Here is a 16014-nt window from a genome sequence, read left to right on the forward strand (position 1 = left end):
CATAAAGCATCTCGTCCTCAGATAGGCCACTGTATGATGGGAAAGATACACATAGGAAGCTGGATTCTTGTAACGTGGAGCCTAGACGTATTCTGGCCAATACTATTATAGTTAATTATTAAATAGATACATTCTAACAAAAGTGAAGAACTAAAAGTAAACATTTTCAATACAATTTTTGAATAATAATCTCTTGTAACTTTTGTAATTTGAGAGACTAGAAGAGATTGATTTTTCACCCTTAGATATAAAGTGTAAATCAGCAACAGAAGCAAACTGACAACCAAAAGTACTTTGCAATCAAGTTTTAAGTGCCCAAGGCAGGTTGTTCTCCAGTTTCTTTTTTATTATTTTTTTAATGTTTATTTTTAAGAAAGAAATACAGACAGAATGCGAGCAGGGGAGGGGCAAAGAGAGAGGGAGACATAGAACACAAAGCAGGCTCCAGGCTCTGAGCTGTCAGCACAGGGCCAGACGCAGGGCTCAAACTCACAAACCACAAGATCATGACCTGGGGCCAAAGTCCGATGCTTAACTGACTGAGCCACCCAGGCGTTCTCCAGGTTCTTAAATAAAACACCTCAGTAGAACTGCCAGAAAGCTGAGGATAAGAGTGAAGTAGTTGCTCCTGGAGTCACTCATGTTCAATCCCATTTCCAGCAGCAAATTTCCCTGTGGAAGAGCTTTAGAACACATCATAAGTGTGGAAACAGGTCATCATGAGACTGTAAGAACTCCAGCCTAAGTTCCATACTGAAAGGTGGCTATAGGCTTATACCAGTCTGGCCAAGAAACCATTCTCGCCTACAAAATTCTGGAAACACTCTCCTCTAACATTTACTAAGTGCTATAATCCTTTAAATGTATTCACCAACCTTAGCAGTCATGTATCATTTTCTTACAAAACAGGTCTTAAGCACAGTTAATATGGGTTTCTAAGACTAGCACCATTATCTAAGATTTGGATTTGAAATTTTACTATCAAAAGAAATGTTTATTTTGTTTCAGGGCCGGCCCACTTGGTATCCCCTAATATCAATATGAAAACACCTATTTGTGACTATTCCATGGCACTTTCCACACAGCCATATGGCCTAGGCTCACCACTTCCACAACATCCAAACAGTGTTCCTAACCATTTTATGAATTTTACATAATTGGCACAGTCTGTACCCAGGATATCACTCACCATTTGGTGCATACAGCAGAAGTTTATTTAGAGTAATCTAATGATAAAGAACAGACATGTGTTTGATGGTGTGTTCCAAGAGCCAGCTAACTAATCTATAAAAAATTGGTTTCAAGCATTTAGGCTTACTAAAGTTGGTCTGTTACCAAGTCATTTCTAATTCTCACTTTTCAAATCAATCTTTGGGCACGCTCTTGTGCAAACATTAAAACAGCAACAACGAACAACCTCTGAGTGAGTCATAAGTTCCTTCACTAAAGTCTAGTTTGAAACTCTAAAACAAAAGTCATTCTTGGTTACTTTTAAAATGAATTTGATTCGATACCATATAATTTTATGTGAAATTTTTTAAAAAGGCAAATCCATAGATACAAAAAATAGATCTGTGGTTGCCAGAGGTGGGGCATGGAAGGCAGGTTGATGAAATGAGTGAAGATGATCAAAAGGTACAAACTTCCAATTATAAAATAAATTAAGTCCTGGAGATGTAATGTATAACACAGTAACTATAGTTAATAATACTGTATCGTATGTTTGAAGGTGGCTAAGAGAGTATATCTTAAAAGTTCTCATCATAAGAAGAAGACAACTTTGTAACTACAAGTGGTGATGGATGTTAGTTAGAATTATTGTGGTGATCACTTCTCAATATATACACATATCAAGCCATTTATAATGTGATAAACCTGAAAGTAATACAATGCTATGTTAATTAAATCTCAATTTAAAAACAGAATTAGACTCTGACTTTTATCAGAGTTTTTTAAACTTTTGTAAATACACAAACCTCATGAAATGCAAACATCAAAGTTTAAAGAGAGGAAGCAAAGAATAGAAATCACAGTAGCATGGAAAGATGCTTCCGTCTTGATGCCATGGATTCTTTGACTCAGCTCATATATATATATATATATATATATATATATATATATATATATATATAAAATGATATAATATATTTATATATATATATATATATATTTATTTTAAGTCTATCTATGTACTTGGGGGGGGGGGCAGACAGAGGGAGAGAATCCCAAGCAGTCTCCCCACTGTCAGTGCAGAGCCTGATGCATGTGGGACTCAAACTTGAGATCATGAGCTTAGCCAAAATCAAGAATCAGACACTCAATAGACGGAGACACCCAGGCGCCCCTTGACTCAGCTCTTTTAATTAGCAATTAACAATTTTCTCAGCTTTGTCCCTATTTTTTCTCGAGAAAAACAAAAATCTTTAACAACTGTCAGTGAATCCTTTCAAGCAGTGAAGGCAAGGTGCTTGGAGATCTGTTGCTTGACGAAGGGTAGTAATATGCTCTGATTGTCAGGCACTGGACCAATGATACAACATAACAAATGGTATGACATCCACTGTAACCTCAAAATGTCAACCATAAAATTTTCAACTACAGTAGTTCCCCCCTTATCTACAAGAGATATGTTCCAAGATGCCCACTGGTATCTGAAACCACAGATAGTAAGTACCTAATCTCATATGTACTGTCTTTCCTATGTACATACCTATGATAAAGTTTAATTGATAAATTAGGCACAGTAAGAGATGCACAATAAAATAAGACATTTTTAATATACTGTAATAAAACTTATATGAATATGGTCTCTCTGTCAAAATACATCGTACTCCACTCACCTTTCTTGTCATGGTGTGAGATGGTATAATGCCCACGTGATAAAATGAAGCACTGTGACATAGTGCTAGGCTGTACAACTGACGAAACATCAGAAGGATGATCTGCTTCTGGCCTGCTGTTGATGGCGGATAACGGGGGAGTAATGTATCGGGACAACCTCTGCCACTGTCAGCAAAACCACAACACAAGTGTACCAAGTAATGGTACAACAGACTCTACTGACCCCATAACCAACTCGGGCATTTTTTCCTGGGGATTAGTATTTCCCAATTCTGGTTTGTTCTTTGTTTTCAAATTTAGCTGAAGCATATGGAACAGTTACATAAGTCCTCTTGGGCACTGCAAGTATTCTCAGAAGCAGCACTTATCGTTCCAGTAAAACTTTGTGGGGGAAAGGACTAAAAAAAGTAAAGACTAATGAAAAATTGGTCACAACTAAAATGTGGGCACATAAAAATTATCCTACAAAAAATTATTACATTGGCAAGGATTTACATCGGGGCGGAAAATAAAGATGGCTTATGTAGGGATAACCAAAAAAAAAAAAAAATGCAATGGTAGTAACTACTACATCAAAAATGGTAATGTCCGAAAGTGTATCCACTAAAAACCCAGTCAAGGACCCTGGTTTAAATACTAGCTGTCATTTACTAACGCGCTACTAACTCTCTTCTCAGAATCATCATTTATACAAGGTAATGCAAGCTGTGGTAGCATTACGTAGAGATAGCAGTATATATAGCCTCCCATTAGTAAGAAGGTAAAAAACACAGTGTCCCCTCATCAATTTCATAAAGTTTTTACAAGGGACAAAGGGTCTAATGTATGTGAATTAATTTAACAAAAGGTAAAACACTATAGAAAGTTTATTAGCAATTATAAATATAACTATTTTGAAACATATTTTGAAGGTAAATGATTTCCCTAAGTGTGGAAAATTTCTCATTTATTTCATTTAATTATCATTAATTTTTTGTTTTAATGCCAGTATATTTAAAAGACTATTAGTTTCAGGTGTACAATATAATGATTCAACAATACATCACATGGTGTTCATGATGACAACTGCACTCCTTAAACCCCAACACTTATTTAACCCATCCCCCTACCTACCTTCCATCTGGTAACCATCAGTTTGTTCTCTATAGTTAAGAGTCTGTTTCTTTATTTGTCTCTCTCAACTATTTTTTCCCTCTTCTTGTTTGTTTTGTTTCTTAAATTTCACATGAGTGAAATCATATGGTATTTGTCTTTCTCACTTATTTCACTTACATTATAATCTTTACCTCTATCCATGTCATTGCAAATGGCAAGATTTCATTCCTTTTTTACGGCTGAATAATATTCCACTATATATGTATATGTGTACACACACACACACACACACACACACACACACACATATATATATATATATATATATCACATCTTTTTTTTTAATGTTTATTTATTTTGAAGGGGGAGGGGCAGGGATGGAATTCCAAGCAGGCTCGCCTGACGTGGGTCTTATCTCCTGAACCTCAAGATCATGACCTGAACTGCAATCAAGAGTAGGACATTTGGGGCGCCTGGGTGGCTCAGTCGGTTGGGCGGCCGACTTCGGCTCAGGTCATGATCTCGCGGTCTGTGAGTTTGAGCCCCACGTCGGGCTCTGTGCTGACCTGCTCAGAGCCTGAGCCTATTTCAGATTCTGTGTTTCCCTCTCTCTCTGACCCTCCCCCGTTCACGCTCTGTCTCTCTCTGTCTCAAAAATAAATAAACGTTAAAAAAAAAATTAAAAAAAAAAGAGTAGGACATTTAACTGACTGAGCCACCTAGGAGCCCCTATACCACAGTCTCTTTATCCATTCATCAATTGACAGACAGTTGGGCTGCTTCCATATCTGGACTATTATAAATAATGCTGCTATAAATGTAAGGGTGCACGTATCCCTTTGAATTAGTGTTTTTGTATTCTTTGGGTGAATACCCAGTAGTGTGATTGCTGGATTATAAGGTAATTCTATTTTTAACTTTTTGAGGAACCTCCATACTGTTTTCCCACACTAGCTACAGTAGTTTGCATTGCTACCAACAGTGCAAGAGGGTTTCTTTTTCTCCACATCCTCACCAACACCTTTTGTTTCTTATGTTGTTGATTTTATCCATTCTGACAGGTGTGTGGTGATATCTTACTGTAGTTTTCAGTTGTGATAAGTGATGATGACCATCTTTTCATTTGTCTGTTGGCCATCTGGATGTCTTCTTTGGAGAAATGTCTGTTCATGTCTTTTGCCCATTTTTGAATTGGATTATTTGTTTTTTGGGTGTTGAGCTGTATAAGTTCTTTACATATTTTGGATACTAGCCCTTTATCAGTATGTCATTTGCAAATATCTTCTCCCATTCTGTTGGCTGCCTTTTACTTTTGTTGATTGTTTCCTTCACCGTACAGAAGCTTTTTATTTTGATATGGTCCCAATTGTTTATTTTTGCTTTGATCTCCCTTGCCTTTAGGAGACATATTTAGAAAGAAGCTGCTACAGCCGATGTCAGAGAAGTTATTGCCTGTGTAGCTAGGATTTTTATGGTTTCAGGTCTCACATTTAGGTCTCTAATCAATTTTGAATTTATTTTCGTGTATGGTGTAAGAAAGTGGTACAGATTCATTCTTTTGCACATCAGTGTCCAGTTTAACCAACACCATTTGTTGAAGACATTGTCTTTTTCCCATTGGATATTCTTTCCTGTTGTGTCAAACATTAATTGACCAAATTATGGGTTACTTCTGGATTTCCTATTCTATTCTATTGATCTACATGTCTATTTTTGTGCCAGTATCACATGGCTTTAATTACTACCCCTTTGTAATATAACTTGAAGTCTGGAAATGTGATGCCTCTAGCTTTTTCTTTTTCAAGGCTGCTTTAGCTATTTGGTGTCTTTTGAGATTCCATACAAATTTTAGGATTACTTGTTCTAGTTTTGTGAAAAAAGCTGTTGGTATTTTGATAGGGATTGCATTAAAGCTGTAGATTGCTTTGGGCAGTATCAGTAATATTTGTTCTTCCAAATACTGGAGCACGGAATGTCTTTCCATTTCTTTTGTGTCATCTTCAATTTCATCAGTGTTTTTGTTGCTCCCACAACAAAAGTATGCTCCCACAAGTGACCTTACAATGTCATTACAATATCATTGACTATATTCCCTGTACAGCGCCTTTTATTCTCATGATTTATTTATTCAGTAACAGAAAGCATGTACCTCCCACTCCCCTTTATCCATTTTGCCCATCTCTCCACCTCCTTCCTTCTGGCAACCATCAGTTTGTTCTCTGTATTTACATGTCTGATTATGCTTTTTTGTTTATTTATTTTATTTTTCTCAGTCTGACTTATTTCACATAGCATAAAATCCTCTAGGTCCACCGATGTTGTTGCAAATGGCAAGATCTCATACTTTTTACGGCTGAGTATTATTCCATTGTGTAATATTCCTATAGCTCATCTTTTTTTTTTTAAGTTTTTATTTAAACTCCAGCTAGTCAATATACAGTGTACTACCAGTGTACTTCAAGTACACAATTCAGTGACTCAACACTTACCCACAATACCTGGTGTTCATCACAAGTATACTCCTTAATCTCCATCATTTATTTCACCCACCCACCCAACCCCCACCTCCCCTCTGGTGACCATCAGTTTGTTCTCTATATTTAAGAGTCCGTTTCTTGCTTTACTGAGTATCTCTCTTTTTATCCCTATGCTCATTTGTTTCTTAAATTTCACATATGAGTGAAATCACAAAGTATTTGTCTTTCTCTGACTTATTTCACTTAGCATAATACTCTCTAGTTCCATCCACGTCATTGCAAATGTCAGGATTTCACATTCCTTTTATGGCTGAGTAATATTCCATTGTGTATATGTGTGTATATACAAATGTGTATATATAAATGTATATACATATACCATATCTTTATCCGTTCATTGGTCAATGGACATTTCATCAGAGCTTTATAGTTTCGGAGTACAGGTTACATTTATTACTATGTATCTTATTATTTTTGGTGCTACTGTAAATGGGATTGTTTTCCTAATTTCTCTTTCTGTTGCTTCATTATTGGTGTATACAAATGCAACAGATTTCTGTACTCTGATTTTGTATCCTGAGACTTTACTGAATTTATCAGTTCTAGCAGTTTTTTGGTAGAGTTTAGGGTTTTCTACACAGAGTGTCATGCCATCTGCAAATAGTGAAAGTTACACTTCTTCCTTACCCCTTTGGATGTCTTTCATTTCTTTTTGTCGTCTGAATGCTGTGTCTAGGACTTCCAGAACTATGTTGAAAAAAAGTGATGAGGGGCGCCTGGGTGGCTCATTCGGTTGAGCGTCCGACTTCAGCTCAGGTCATGATCTCACACTCCGTGAGTTCGAGCCTCGCATCAGGCTCTGTGCTGACAGCTCAGAGCCTGGAGCCTGCTTTGGATTCTGTGTCTCCCCCTCTCTCTGCCCCTCCCCTGCTCATGCTCTGTCTCTCTCTGTCTCAAAGATAAATGAAAACATTAAAAAAAAAAAAAGAAAAACAAAAAAAGTGATGAGAGTGGACATCCTTGTCTTACTCAAAACAAGTTAGTTTTTCACCAGTAAGGATGATGTTAATGGCGCCTGGATGGCTCAGTCGTTTAAGCATCTGACTCCTGATTTTGGCTCACGTCATGATCTTACAGTTTGTGAGATCAAGCCCTGCATCAGGCCCCATGCTGTCAGTGCAGAGCCTACTTGGGATTTTCTCCCTCCCTCTCTCTGCCCCTCCCCTGCTCACACACTCTCTTCCTCTCAAAATAAATACACATTAAACAAAAAGGATGATGTTAGCTGTAGGTTTTTCATATCTGCCCTCTATTATGTTGAGGTATGTGGCCTCTAATACTACTTTGCTGAGGGCTTGGATCTTCTAGAATCTGTTGAGGTTTGTTTTACAGGCTAATATGTGATCTATTCTGGAGAATGTTCTGTACACACTTGAAAAGAATGTGTAGTGTGCTGTTTTAGGATGGAATGTTCTGAATATATCTATTAAATCCATCTGTTCCAGTGTATCATTCAAAGCCGTTGCTGGGTTTTGTTTAGATGATCTGTCCATTGATGTAAGTGGGGTGTTAAAGTCCCCTACTGGTATTGTACTATTATTTTATTTTATTTTTTAATATAATTTATTGTCAAATTGGTTTCCATACAACACACAGTGCTCATCCCAACAAATGCCTTCCTCCATGCCCATCACCCACTTTCCCCTCTCCCCCACCTCCCCATCAACCCTCAGTTTATTCTCAGTCCTTAAGAGTCTCTCATGGTTTGCCTCCCTCCCTCTCTGTAATTTTTCCCCCTTCCCCTCCCTCATGGTCTTCTGTTAAGTTTCTCAAGATCCACATATGAGTGAAAACATATGGTATCTGTCTTTCTCTGCCTGACTTATTTCACTTAGCATACCCTCCAGTTCCATCCACGTTGGTGCAAATGGCCAGATTTCATTCCTTCTCATTGCCAAGTAGTATTCCATTGTATATATAAACCACATCTTCTTTATCCATTCGTCAGTTGATGGACATTTAGGCTCTTTCCATCATTTGGCTATTGTTGAAAATGCTGCTGTAAACATTGGGATACAAGTGCCCCTATGCATCAGCACTCCTGTATCCCTTGGCTAAATTCCTAGCAGTGCTACTGCTGGGTCATAGGGTAGGTCTATTTTTAATTTTTTGAGGAACCTCCACGCTGTTTTCCAGAGCGGTTGCACCAGTTTGCATTTCCATCAACATTGCAAGAGGGTTCCCATTTCTCCACATCCTCTCCAGCATCTATAGTCTCCTGATTTGTCCATTTTAGCCACTCTGACTGGCATGAGGTGGTATCTCAGTGTGGTTTTGATTTGTATTTCCCTGATGAGGAGTGACGTTGAGCATCTTTTCATGTGTCTGTTGGCCATCTGGACGTCTTCTTTGGAAAAGTGTCTATTCATGTCTTCTGCCCATTTCTTCACTGGATTATTTGTTTTTCGGGTGTGGAGTTAGGTGAGTTCTTTATAGATTTTAGATACTAGCCCTTTACCCTTTACGTCATTTGCAAATATCTTTCCCATTCCATGGATTGCCTTTTAGTTTTGTTGATTGTTTCCTTGGCAGTGCAGAAGCTTTTTATCTTGATGAGGTCCCAATAGTTCATTTTTGTTTTTTAATCCCCTTGCCTTTGGAGATGTTCGAGTAAGAAATTGCTGCGGCTGAGGTCAAAGAGGTTTTTTCCTGCTTTCTCCTCTAGGGTTTTGATGGTGTCCTGTGTATTATTATTATTGATTAGTTCATTTATGTTTGTTATTAACTGTTTATGTATTTGAGTACATAAATATTTACAATTGTTTTTTTCATCTTGCTGGATTGTCACCCTTATTATTATATAGTGCCCTTCTTGCTACAGTCTTGGCCTAAAAGTCTAGTTTGTCCGATGTAAGTATTGCTACTCTGGCTTTCTTTTGACATCCATTTGCATGGTCGATGTTTCCCCATCCCCTGACTTTCAATCAGCAGGTGTCATTAGGTTTAAAATGAGTCTCTAGTGGGCAGCATATGGATGGGTTTTGTTTTGTTATTCTTTCTGTCACCCTATGTCTTTTGATTAGAGTGTTTAGTCCATTTACATTTAAAGTAACTATTGATAGATATGTATTTATTGCCATTTTATTACTTATTTTGTGGTAGTTTCTGAAGACTTTCTCTGATCCTTTCTTGTCTTTCTACTTCATTTTGCTGATTTTCTTCAGTGATTTATTTAGATTTCTTTCTCTTTATTCTTTACAAGTTTATTAGTGGTTTTTCATATATGATTACTATGTAATCTGCATGTAGCAGTGTATATTAAGTTGACAGTCATTCAAGTTTGAAACCGTTTTTCTCTCCTCCCCACATTTTAGGTATATGTTATTATATTTTATATCCTTTTTTGTGGGTGAGTTCCTTGACTGATTTTTACTGAAATATTCATTTTTATTGCTTTTGGGTTTCCTACCTTTAGACTTCACTTTTGGTCTCTCCTTTCTACTCAAAGTCCCTTTAATATCTCCTGCAGAGTTGGCTGAGTGGTCACGAACTCCTTTAGTTTTTGTTTGTCTGGGGAAACTCTATCTCTTCTTGTATTCTGAATGATAGCCACGCTGGATAGAAAATTCTTGGCTGCAGATTTTTCCCATTCAGCGCTTTTAATATATCGTGCCACTCCCTTCTGGCTTACAAGGTTTCTGTTGAAAAATCTCCTGCTAGCCTCATGGGGAAAACCTCTTTTGTTATTGATTGTTATAACAAACTGTAAAGCTTAAGTGATGAAAGTCACAATAATGCTTTTTGCTTACCTTCCATACCCAAACTTATTTGTATAGCGATACCACCACAAACATAATAGCAGATCTTTCCTTTGGAAAAGTGAAATAAGAAGTTGTTCTGGGGTCAAAAGAAATAAGGCATCTCTTTTTAAAACTGACTAGTCTAAGAAATTTCCTATTGTGATGATGGTCCACATTTTTAGGATGCAACATAAGAACATCCTGTATTATACCAGAAAGGCTTCTATCTGTTGTTGTAGTTAACAGAAATGGGCAAACTTTATTTTCTACAATGCAAAAACTGGAATACCTTCAACTTGTATAATTTAATTCTCTTAAGAATTCTGTCATGATCTCTAAGATTTCACAAAATAATAACAAAAATAAAACTCTGAGATGTTTTAATATCTGGGATCCTCATGCTGAAGAACATTGCCAGTTTTAATAGAACTGCTGTCTATCACACTTACTTTTTTGTGATAAATGCTACAGAGTCCTCTCTCTATATCAGGCAATTTACGTAGATGATTTTCTATCTGACCAAACACACTGGATTCTGAATGGAGTACTTCCGATACAGCATCTAGTCGAGCATTTATCTCCCTGTGAGAACAGAGTAATAACAATTATAAGTTATATTAGGAATTCAGAACAGATACATTTCCCACTCTCCTGTCCAAGCACTGAGACAACAGCTACTTAGAAAACACAAAAGAGACTCCTCCTCCACACCTCTGGCCCTTCCCTGCCCCTTTCATTTGAATAAAAGAGCAAGTATCACAAAAGGAAAGACATTAGCTCTGTGGAGCAGAACCTGGCTCATTAGGTTTTCCATTCCTCCGGGGCAAACACACAGACATTTCCCAGTTTCCCTCTGCAATTAGGTATGGCCAAGTACTCAAGTTGTAGACAATAAACTGCAAGCAGGAAGGATTAAGCCAAGGCTAGCTCTGGCTCATAAAAACCTCCTGTGTGATCTTCCACATTTGCTCTTTCCCAGCTGAATGCTGGGACCAGAACAATCTTGTGAGCCACCTGAAGACTCTCTCAGCCTGGGTCCCTTTACTGTAGCAGAAAACCCATTGCTCCCACATTTGCCACCAGCTGGACTTCACATTAGCAAGAAATAAACTTTTATAGTATTTAAACCACCGAGATTGAGGATTCATTTCTCACAACCGCTTGTTTTCCTTTGACTAATGTAACAGTCTACAATGGGCAAGTGAGAATTTGCCATTCTGACTGTAACGACTGATCACCTCCGTCAAAAAAAACACCTCACTCAGCCAACTACTTTGATAGAAGACTTGGTGGTGGTGGCTGAACTGATTGACTGTTTGACCAAAATGGGATTAGGCATACAGAACCTGAGCAAAGACTCAGAACAGCAACAGAAAATACAGAAGAAATGATATCAGACAGCGTTGCAGGATTTCACCAGTGGCTGCACCCTAAGTGACAGGTGGGCCGCTTGGGAGGAAATGGCATAACTGTCAACTTAAAATGGAAACCTGATTAACTAACTGTGTCCTAAATGAGATGTGGCCCATCTAGTACCTATAAACACTAAAGGCCTATACTAGTTACAATCACCATAATGTGGTATTAAAGACTGAGATAAGAAACGTATCTTAGTGGGCCCTCAGTAAATGTTTTTTTGAATGAATAAAAGAATGAGCAAGCAAGCAAATGAAAGAAGGAACTGACATTTAGGGGCAAAGGGAAACATCAGCTACTGAATACACATTTGTCTATCAAAATCCTGTTGATATCACACATGCTGATGTGAATGGCAAGCCTTACATCAAATCCTGCCCAGATGACTGTTAAATTGAGTATGTTACTTGGCAGCTAATTAATTTCTTTTCTCCTTATTACCCTTCAAACTACTCTGTGAGGTCATGCCTATTTACAAAATGCATACTAACTTGGTTTCATTTTTGTTCCATTTTTCTCTGGCTCATGCTCTACTATGTAGAACAGGCATTTGGTTCAGCATGATACAGAACACGCCAGAGCTTTGTAAACATACAGACTGGTTCCTCCATTCTCAGTGAAGTGGTCCCTTAAATCGGTCTATTTCTTTCATCTCTACTGCCATTACCCTCGTGTAAGTAAAAATCATGTCTCACACAGACTACAAAAAGAGCCTCCTAACTTTCCTCCCCAGATCTATCTAATTCTGTCCCTTTTTCCAATCCATTCTCCATACTGAGAAGTCTGAGCAGTCTTCCTAAAACCCAAATCTGTTCATGTCTTACCTCTGCTTTCAGCTCATCAATGACTTGCCAGTAATCTAGATTCCTTCACTGACCCACAAGACAACTGGTTACCTTGTGGTAACCAGTACCCCTGCCTACCTTACCTCTCAAGTCTCACCTTGACCACTGCCACTCCTCCTCTCTCTGTAAGTCTCAGTCAGAATGAACTTGATCCAATATCTTCGTCCAAGTTCTCTGACATCGGAGCCTCCTCATTTGCTGCCCAATCTGCCTTGAAGACTCTCTTCCTCTTCCCTACTGCCTACCAGCTCTACTTGGTTTGGCAAACTCCTACGTACCCTTCTTCTGAAAGGGCTTTCTGGGCTCACTAGACCAAATTTAATCCTTTGCCATCCTTTTCCACATGACCCTCTACAGTCTTTCCATAGTGGAAATTGTAATTATATTTACTTCTCTGTCTTTTCTGTTGGACTATAAGCTCAGTGAAAACAGGGATCATTTCTTCATTCTCACAGGTCTGGGATCATAATATGTGTTCAATAAATAGTTGTTGAATTCAATTCAATTCAATTCCAAAGACTACATATAAAGTAATTCAGGAAGAGGTGAAAAAAATAAAAAATTAAATTTTCTTTGCATAAGATTGTTGTGATAAAATAAATCCATGTTTTACCCTAACGTTTACCCAAAATGCTATACAAATATAAAGTTTTATTTTAATAACTCACTCCTGCATAAATGAAAGATAACACCAATTGGAATAGACTAGGTTGATGCTGCAGATGGCATGAGGACAGATAGAATAATACCATCTGTGAACGTATAAGACAGCCTACAAAGATAGCTACTCTCTCAAAAATTATAAAGGTTGTTGGAGATATGGAAAGATAAAAGCAAAAGAGGTTAATAAAAACCTAAGTCATATTTATGAAATCTTCCAGAAGATTTTTTTAAAAATAGATATAAAACTATAAATTTCTTAGAAAGAGACAAAAAATGTTGTGCTAAGTTGGTTTGCAATCTGGGAAAATACAAAGGTACTGAATTTTTATTTTAGCCCAATGACAGCACAGACAAAAGCATATTTACTATGATCATTCTGGTTTTAACCCAGCCTTCATTGGTTAAGGAGGTAACAGCTCAGAGGTTAAAAACTGGGGTTGAGAAGGCAGGTGACTTTGGTGAAAATCTAGGCTCTGCCATTTACCAGTTATTTAGCCTTGCCCTGGTTTCTCCATCTTTAAAATGGGAAGAATAGTGGTCTCTAACTCAGAGTTGTTACAAGATTACAATGAAATAATGCATGTTAAGCACTTAGTACAGTGCCTGGTACATAGTAAACACTCAATACACATTAGTTATCATCACTGTTATTACAGTGATCTTTATTTGCTTAGACAATTTGTTTGGTAGGTACCACAAAGAACATAATGGAGGAGGAAGAAACAGCACCCAAAATGTAAGTTTGAAAATAACTGTGTGTAGAGCCATAAGGCGCAAACATGCAAAAATATATATTCTGTGCAAAGTGAACAAGGAAGAAATACACAAGAAAAGCTAGCCCTGGGATCTCAAGGGCCAAATCTGACTGGTCGTGGGGACCTGAAATACTGTGTTGAGACTGGTTACTAGGCTATACTGAGAAAGAATGCCATACCATTTCCAGGTGTCTAAAACAGGCAGGAAGAGGGAGACAGGGTGTGTGGCACTGTTTACCACAAATTTCTCACCACTGGGGGAGCTACTTTTAGCTCCTATATGCAGATCACAATGCAAATTAATAAACTGACTTCTAATCAAGTTTTTTAAAGAGTCTGTATATCTTGGAACTGTTCTTTAATTAGGAGCAGTAACAAGACTTTCCAAATAACCCTAATAAAATAATATGTGAGATCACCAAAAGAGAGAAAAATTATTTTGGTGTAATCAATAAGAAACATTCAGTGATTGTGACAGTCAACAAAACAGGAAGTAGTAACTGTCAACTATGATGATAAAAATGCTTATTTCAAGATGCCCTATAGTAGTCTACATTTGACCTCACAGCATGACACATCCTAAACAAAATAAAATAAGGCACCTGAGTCATTTCATTCCATGTGACAAAAAACCACACCCTTGAGGTCCTGGGGATGACAAAGATTCTTCTTTAGCACAAAAGACCCAAGGACTAAAAGTGAGTGGCACTGGAGTCCTTCACATTTGAAGATGAACTGGGTAATGATGCTATTATCTGTTGTGTGTGGTCATCAGTCAGAAATACAGTGTGTAACCTACAGCTGTTGCCACTGTAAGGACATGTGATGAAGTTTTTACCTCCTGGTTGCTCTCTGTGGAGAAGCCTCTATAATTCTAACATAACGTTATATGGGGGAGGAAAGCTCAAATACAAACTACTGAAGAGAGGTAGTTTTTTGTTGTTTGTTTCTGCTTTGACTTTTCACTGTAAAGTTTGCTCTAAAGACAGATGATATATAATTAATAAATTAAATTCAGACATTAATATAGTACTCATGCAATATGGCTAAACCAACTACCTACACAGCTTTCTAACAGAAACGTAAGAGGGCTTATGATTACTTGAATTTCCTTAGCTTCACACACGTCATTCAGTCCTTCACTTAATGAACAATTACTGTGTGCTTACAAAAGTGTCAATTGTAGAAGGAGCACAGGCAGATGTACAGGAAGATGGAGGGTGACAGTGTGAGAGTGTGACAGCAGCAGGCAGCTGGGTAGCGAATGGTCATGTGAGGGGCACGGGCCACACAGGAGCTTTGACTTTATCCTGAGAACAGTGAGGGCCAACGGTTAATGTGTGAAAGGACATAAGGATGGTGGCAGGAGGGCTGTTTCAGTAAATCCAGGGGAGTGATTTTGATGATCTGAACTTGGGTAGAGAATAGAAGGATGAAAAGGCACATATTTTAAGAGACATTAAAGAGGTCAAACTAGCAGGAGTTGTGATAGATAAGGCAGGGAAGGAGAGGGAAGAAGGAACATGTAAAGAGATGGAGTATGAGTCATCCACAAACATCAGGCTCAGAACCTTACACACCACGAAAGTAAGTTTTTATTTTACTTATGAAATTACATTCTAAAGTGCTATTGTGAATATGTACCCTGTTGCAAATTATAAATCACCCAACAAGCTTTTAAGGATTTTTATTACTCCTGTTCTAATGATGCATCATTTTAGTAACAGACCACAGTTCACTCTTTTCAGAATATTAAGCAGAACAATTCTCTGACAGCTAACATCCATTACCAATTTAAGACATAAACTTGAGTCTCTGAAAAGAGCATAATATGATTTTTGCTTTTGGTAATGGTGGGAACCAGTACTTTCAGACCATCCTTCTAATGAGGACAATTTAAAAAGCCACATGAGACATAAAAAACATGTTCATAAAAGTATCCAAGAACTAACAAAATGGTAAGGAATAACTACACCAAAATCTAAAAAAACAAGAACCCAGAGAAGTAATCCAGCAGTCAAAGCCACTTTTGTACTAAAGAGATATACCAGAAGATTCTGCCAGAAAGTCAACTGGCCTCATAGGAAAGATGAACTCACAGCCTCGGTTAGCATCATTTGGA

The 16014-nt window shown here is 37.7% G+C and overlaps 1 protein-coding gene across 1 annotated transcript in view; it reads right to left on the reverse strand.

The window, feature by feature from the left end:
* MSH3 (mutS homolog 3) overlaps positions 1-16014 on the reverse strand; it is a 188144-nt gene that overhangs the window by 82518 nt on the left and 89612 nt on the right. The window contains exon 13 of the mRNA XM_058728381.1: positions 10663-10795. Within this exon, the coding sequence (XP_058584364.1) occupies positions 10663-10795 (133 nt within the window). The remainder of the gene's footprint in view (positions 1-10662; positions 10796-16014) is intronic.

This window comes from Neofelis nebulosa, chromosome 1, assembly GCF_028018385.1.
Source record: "Neofelis nebulosa isolate mNeoNeb1 chromosome 1, mNeoNeb1.pri, whole genome shotgun sequence".
NCBI lineage: Eukaryota > Metazoa > Chordata > Mammalia > Carnivora > Felidae > Neofelis > Neofelis nebulosa.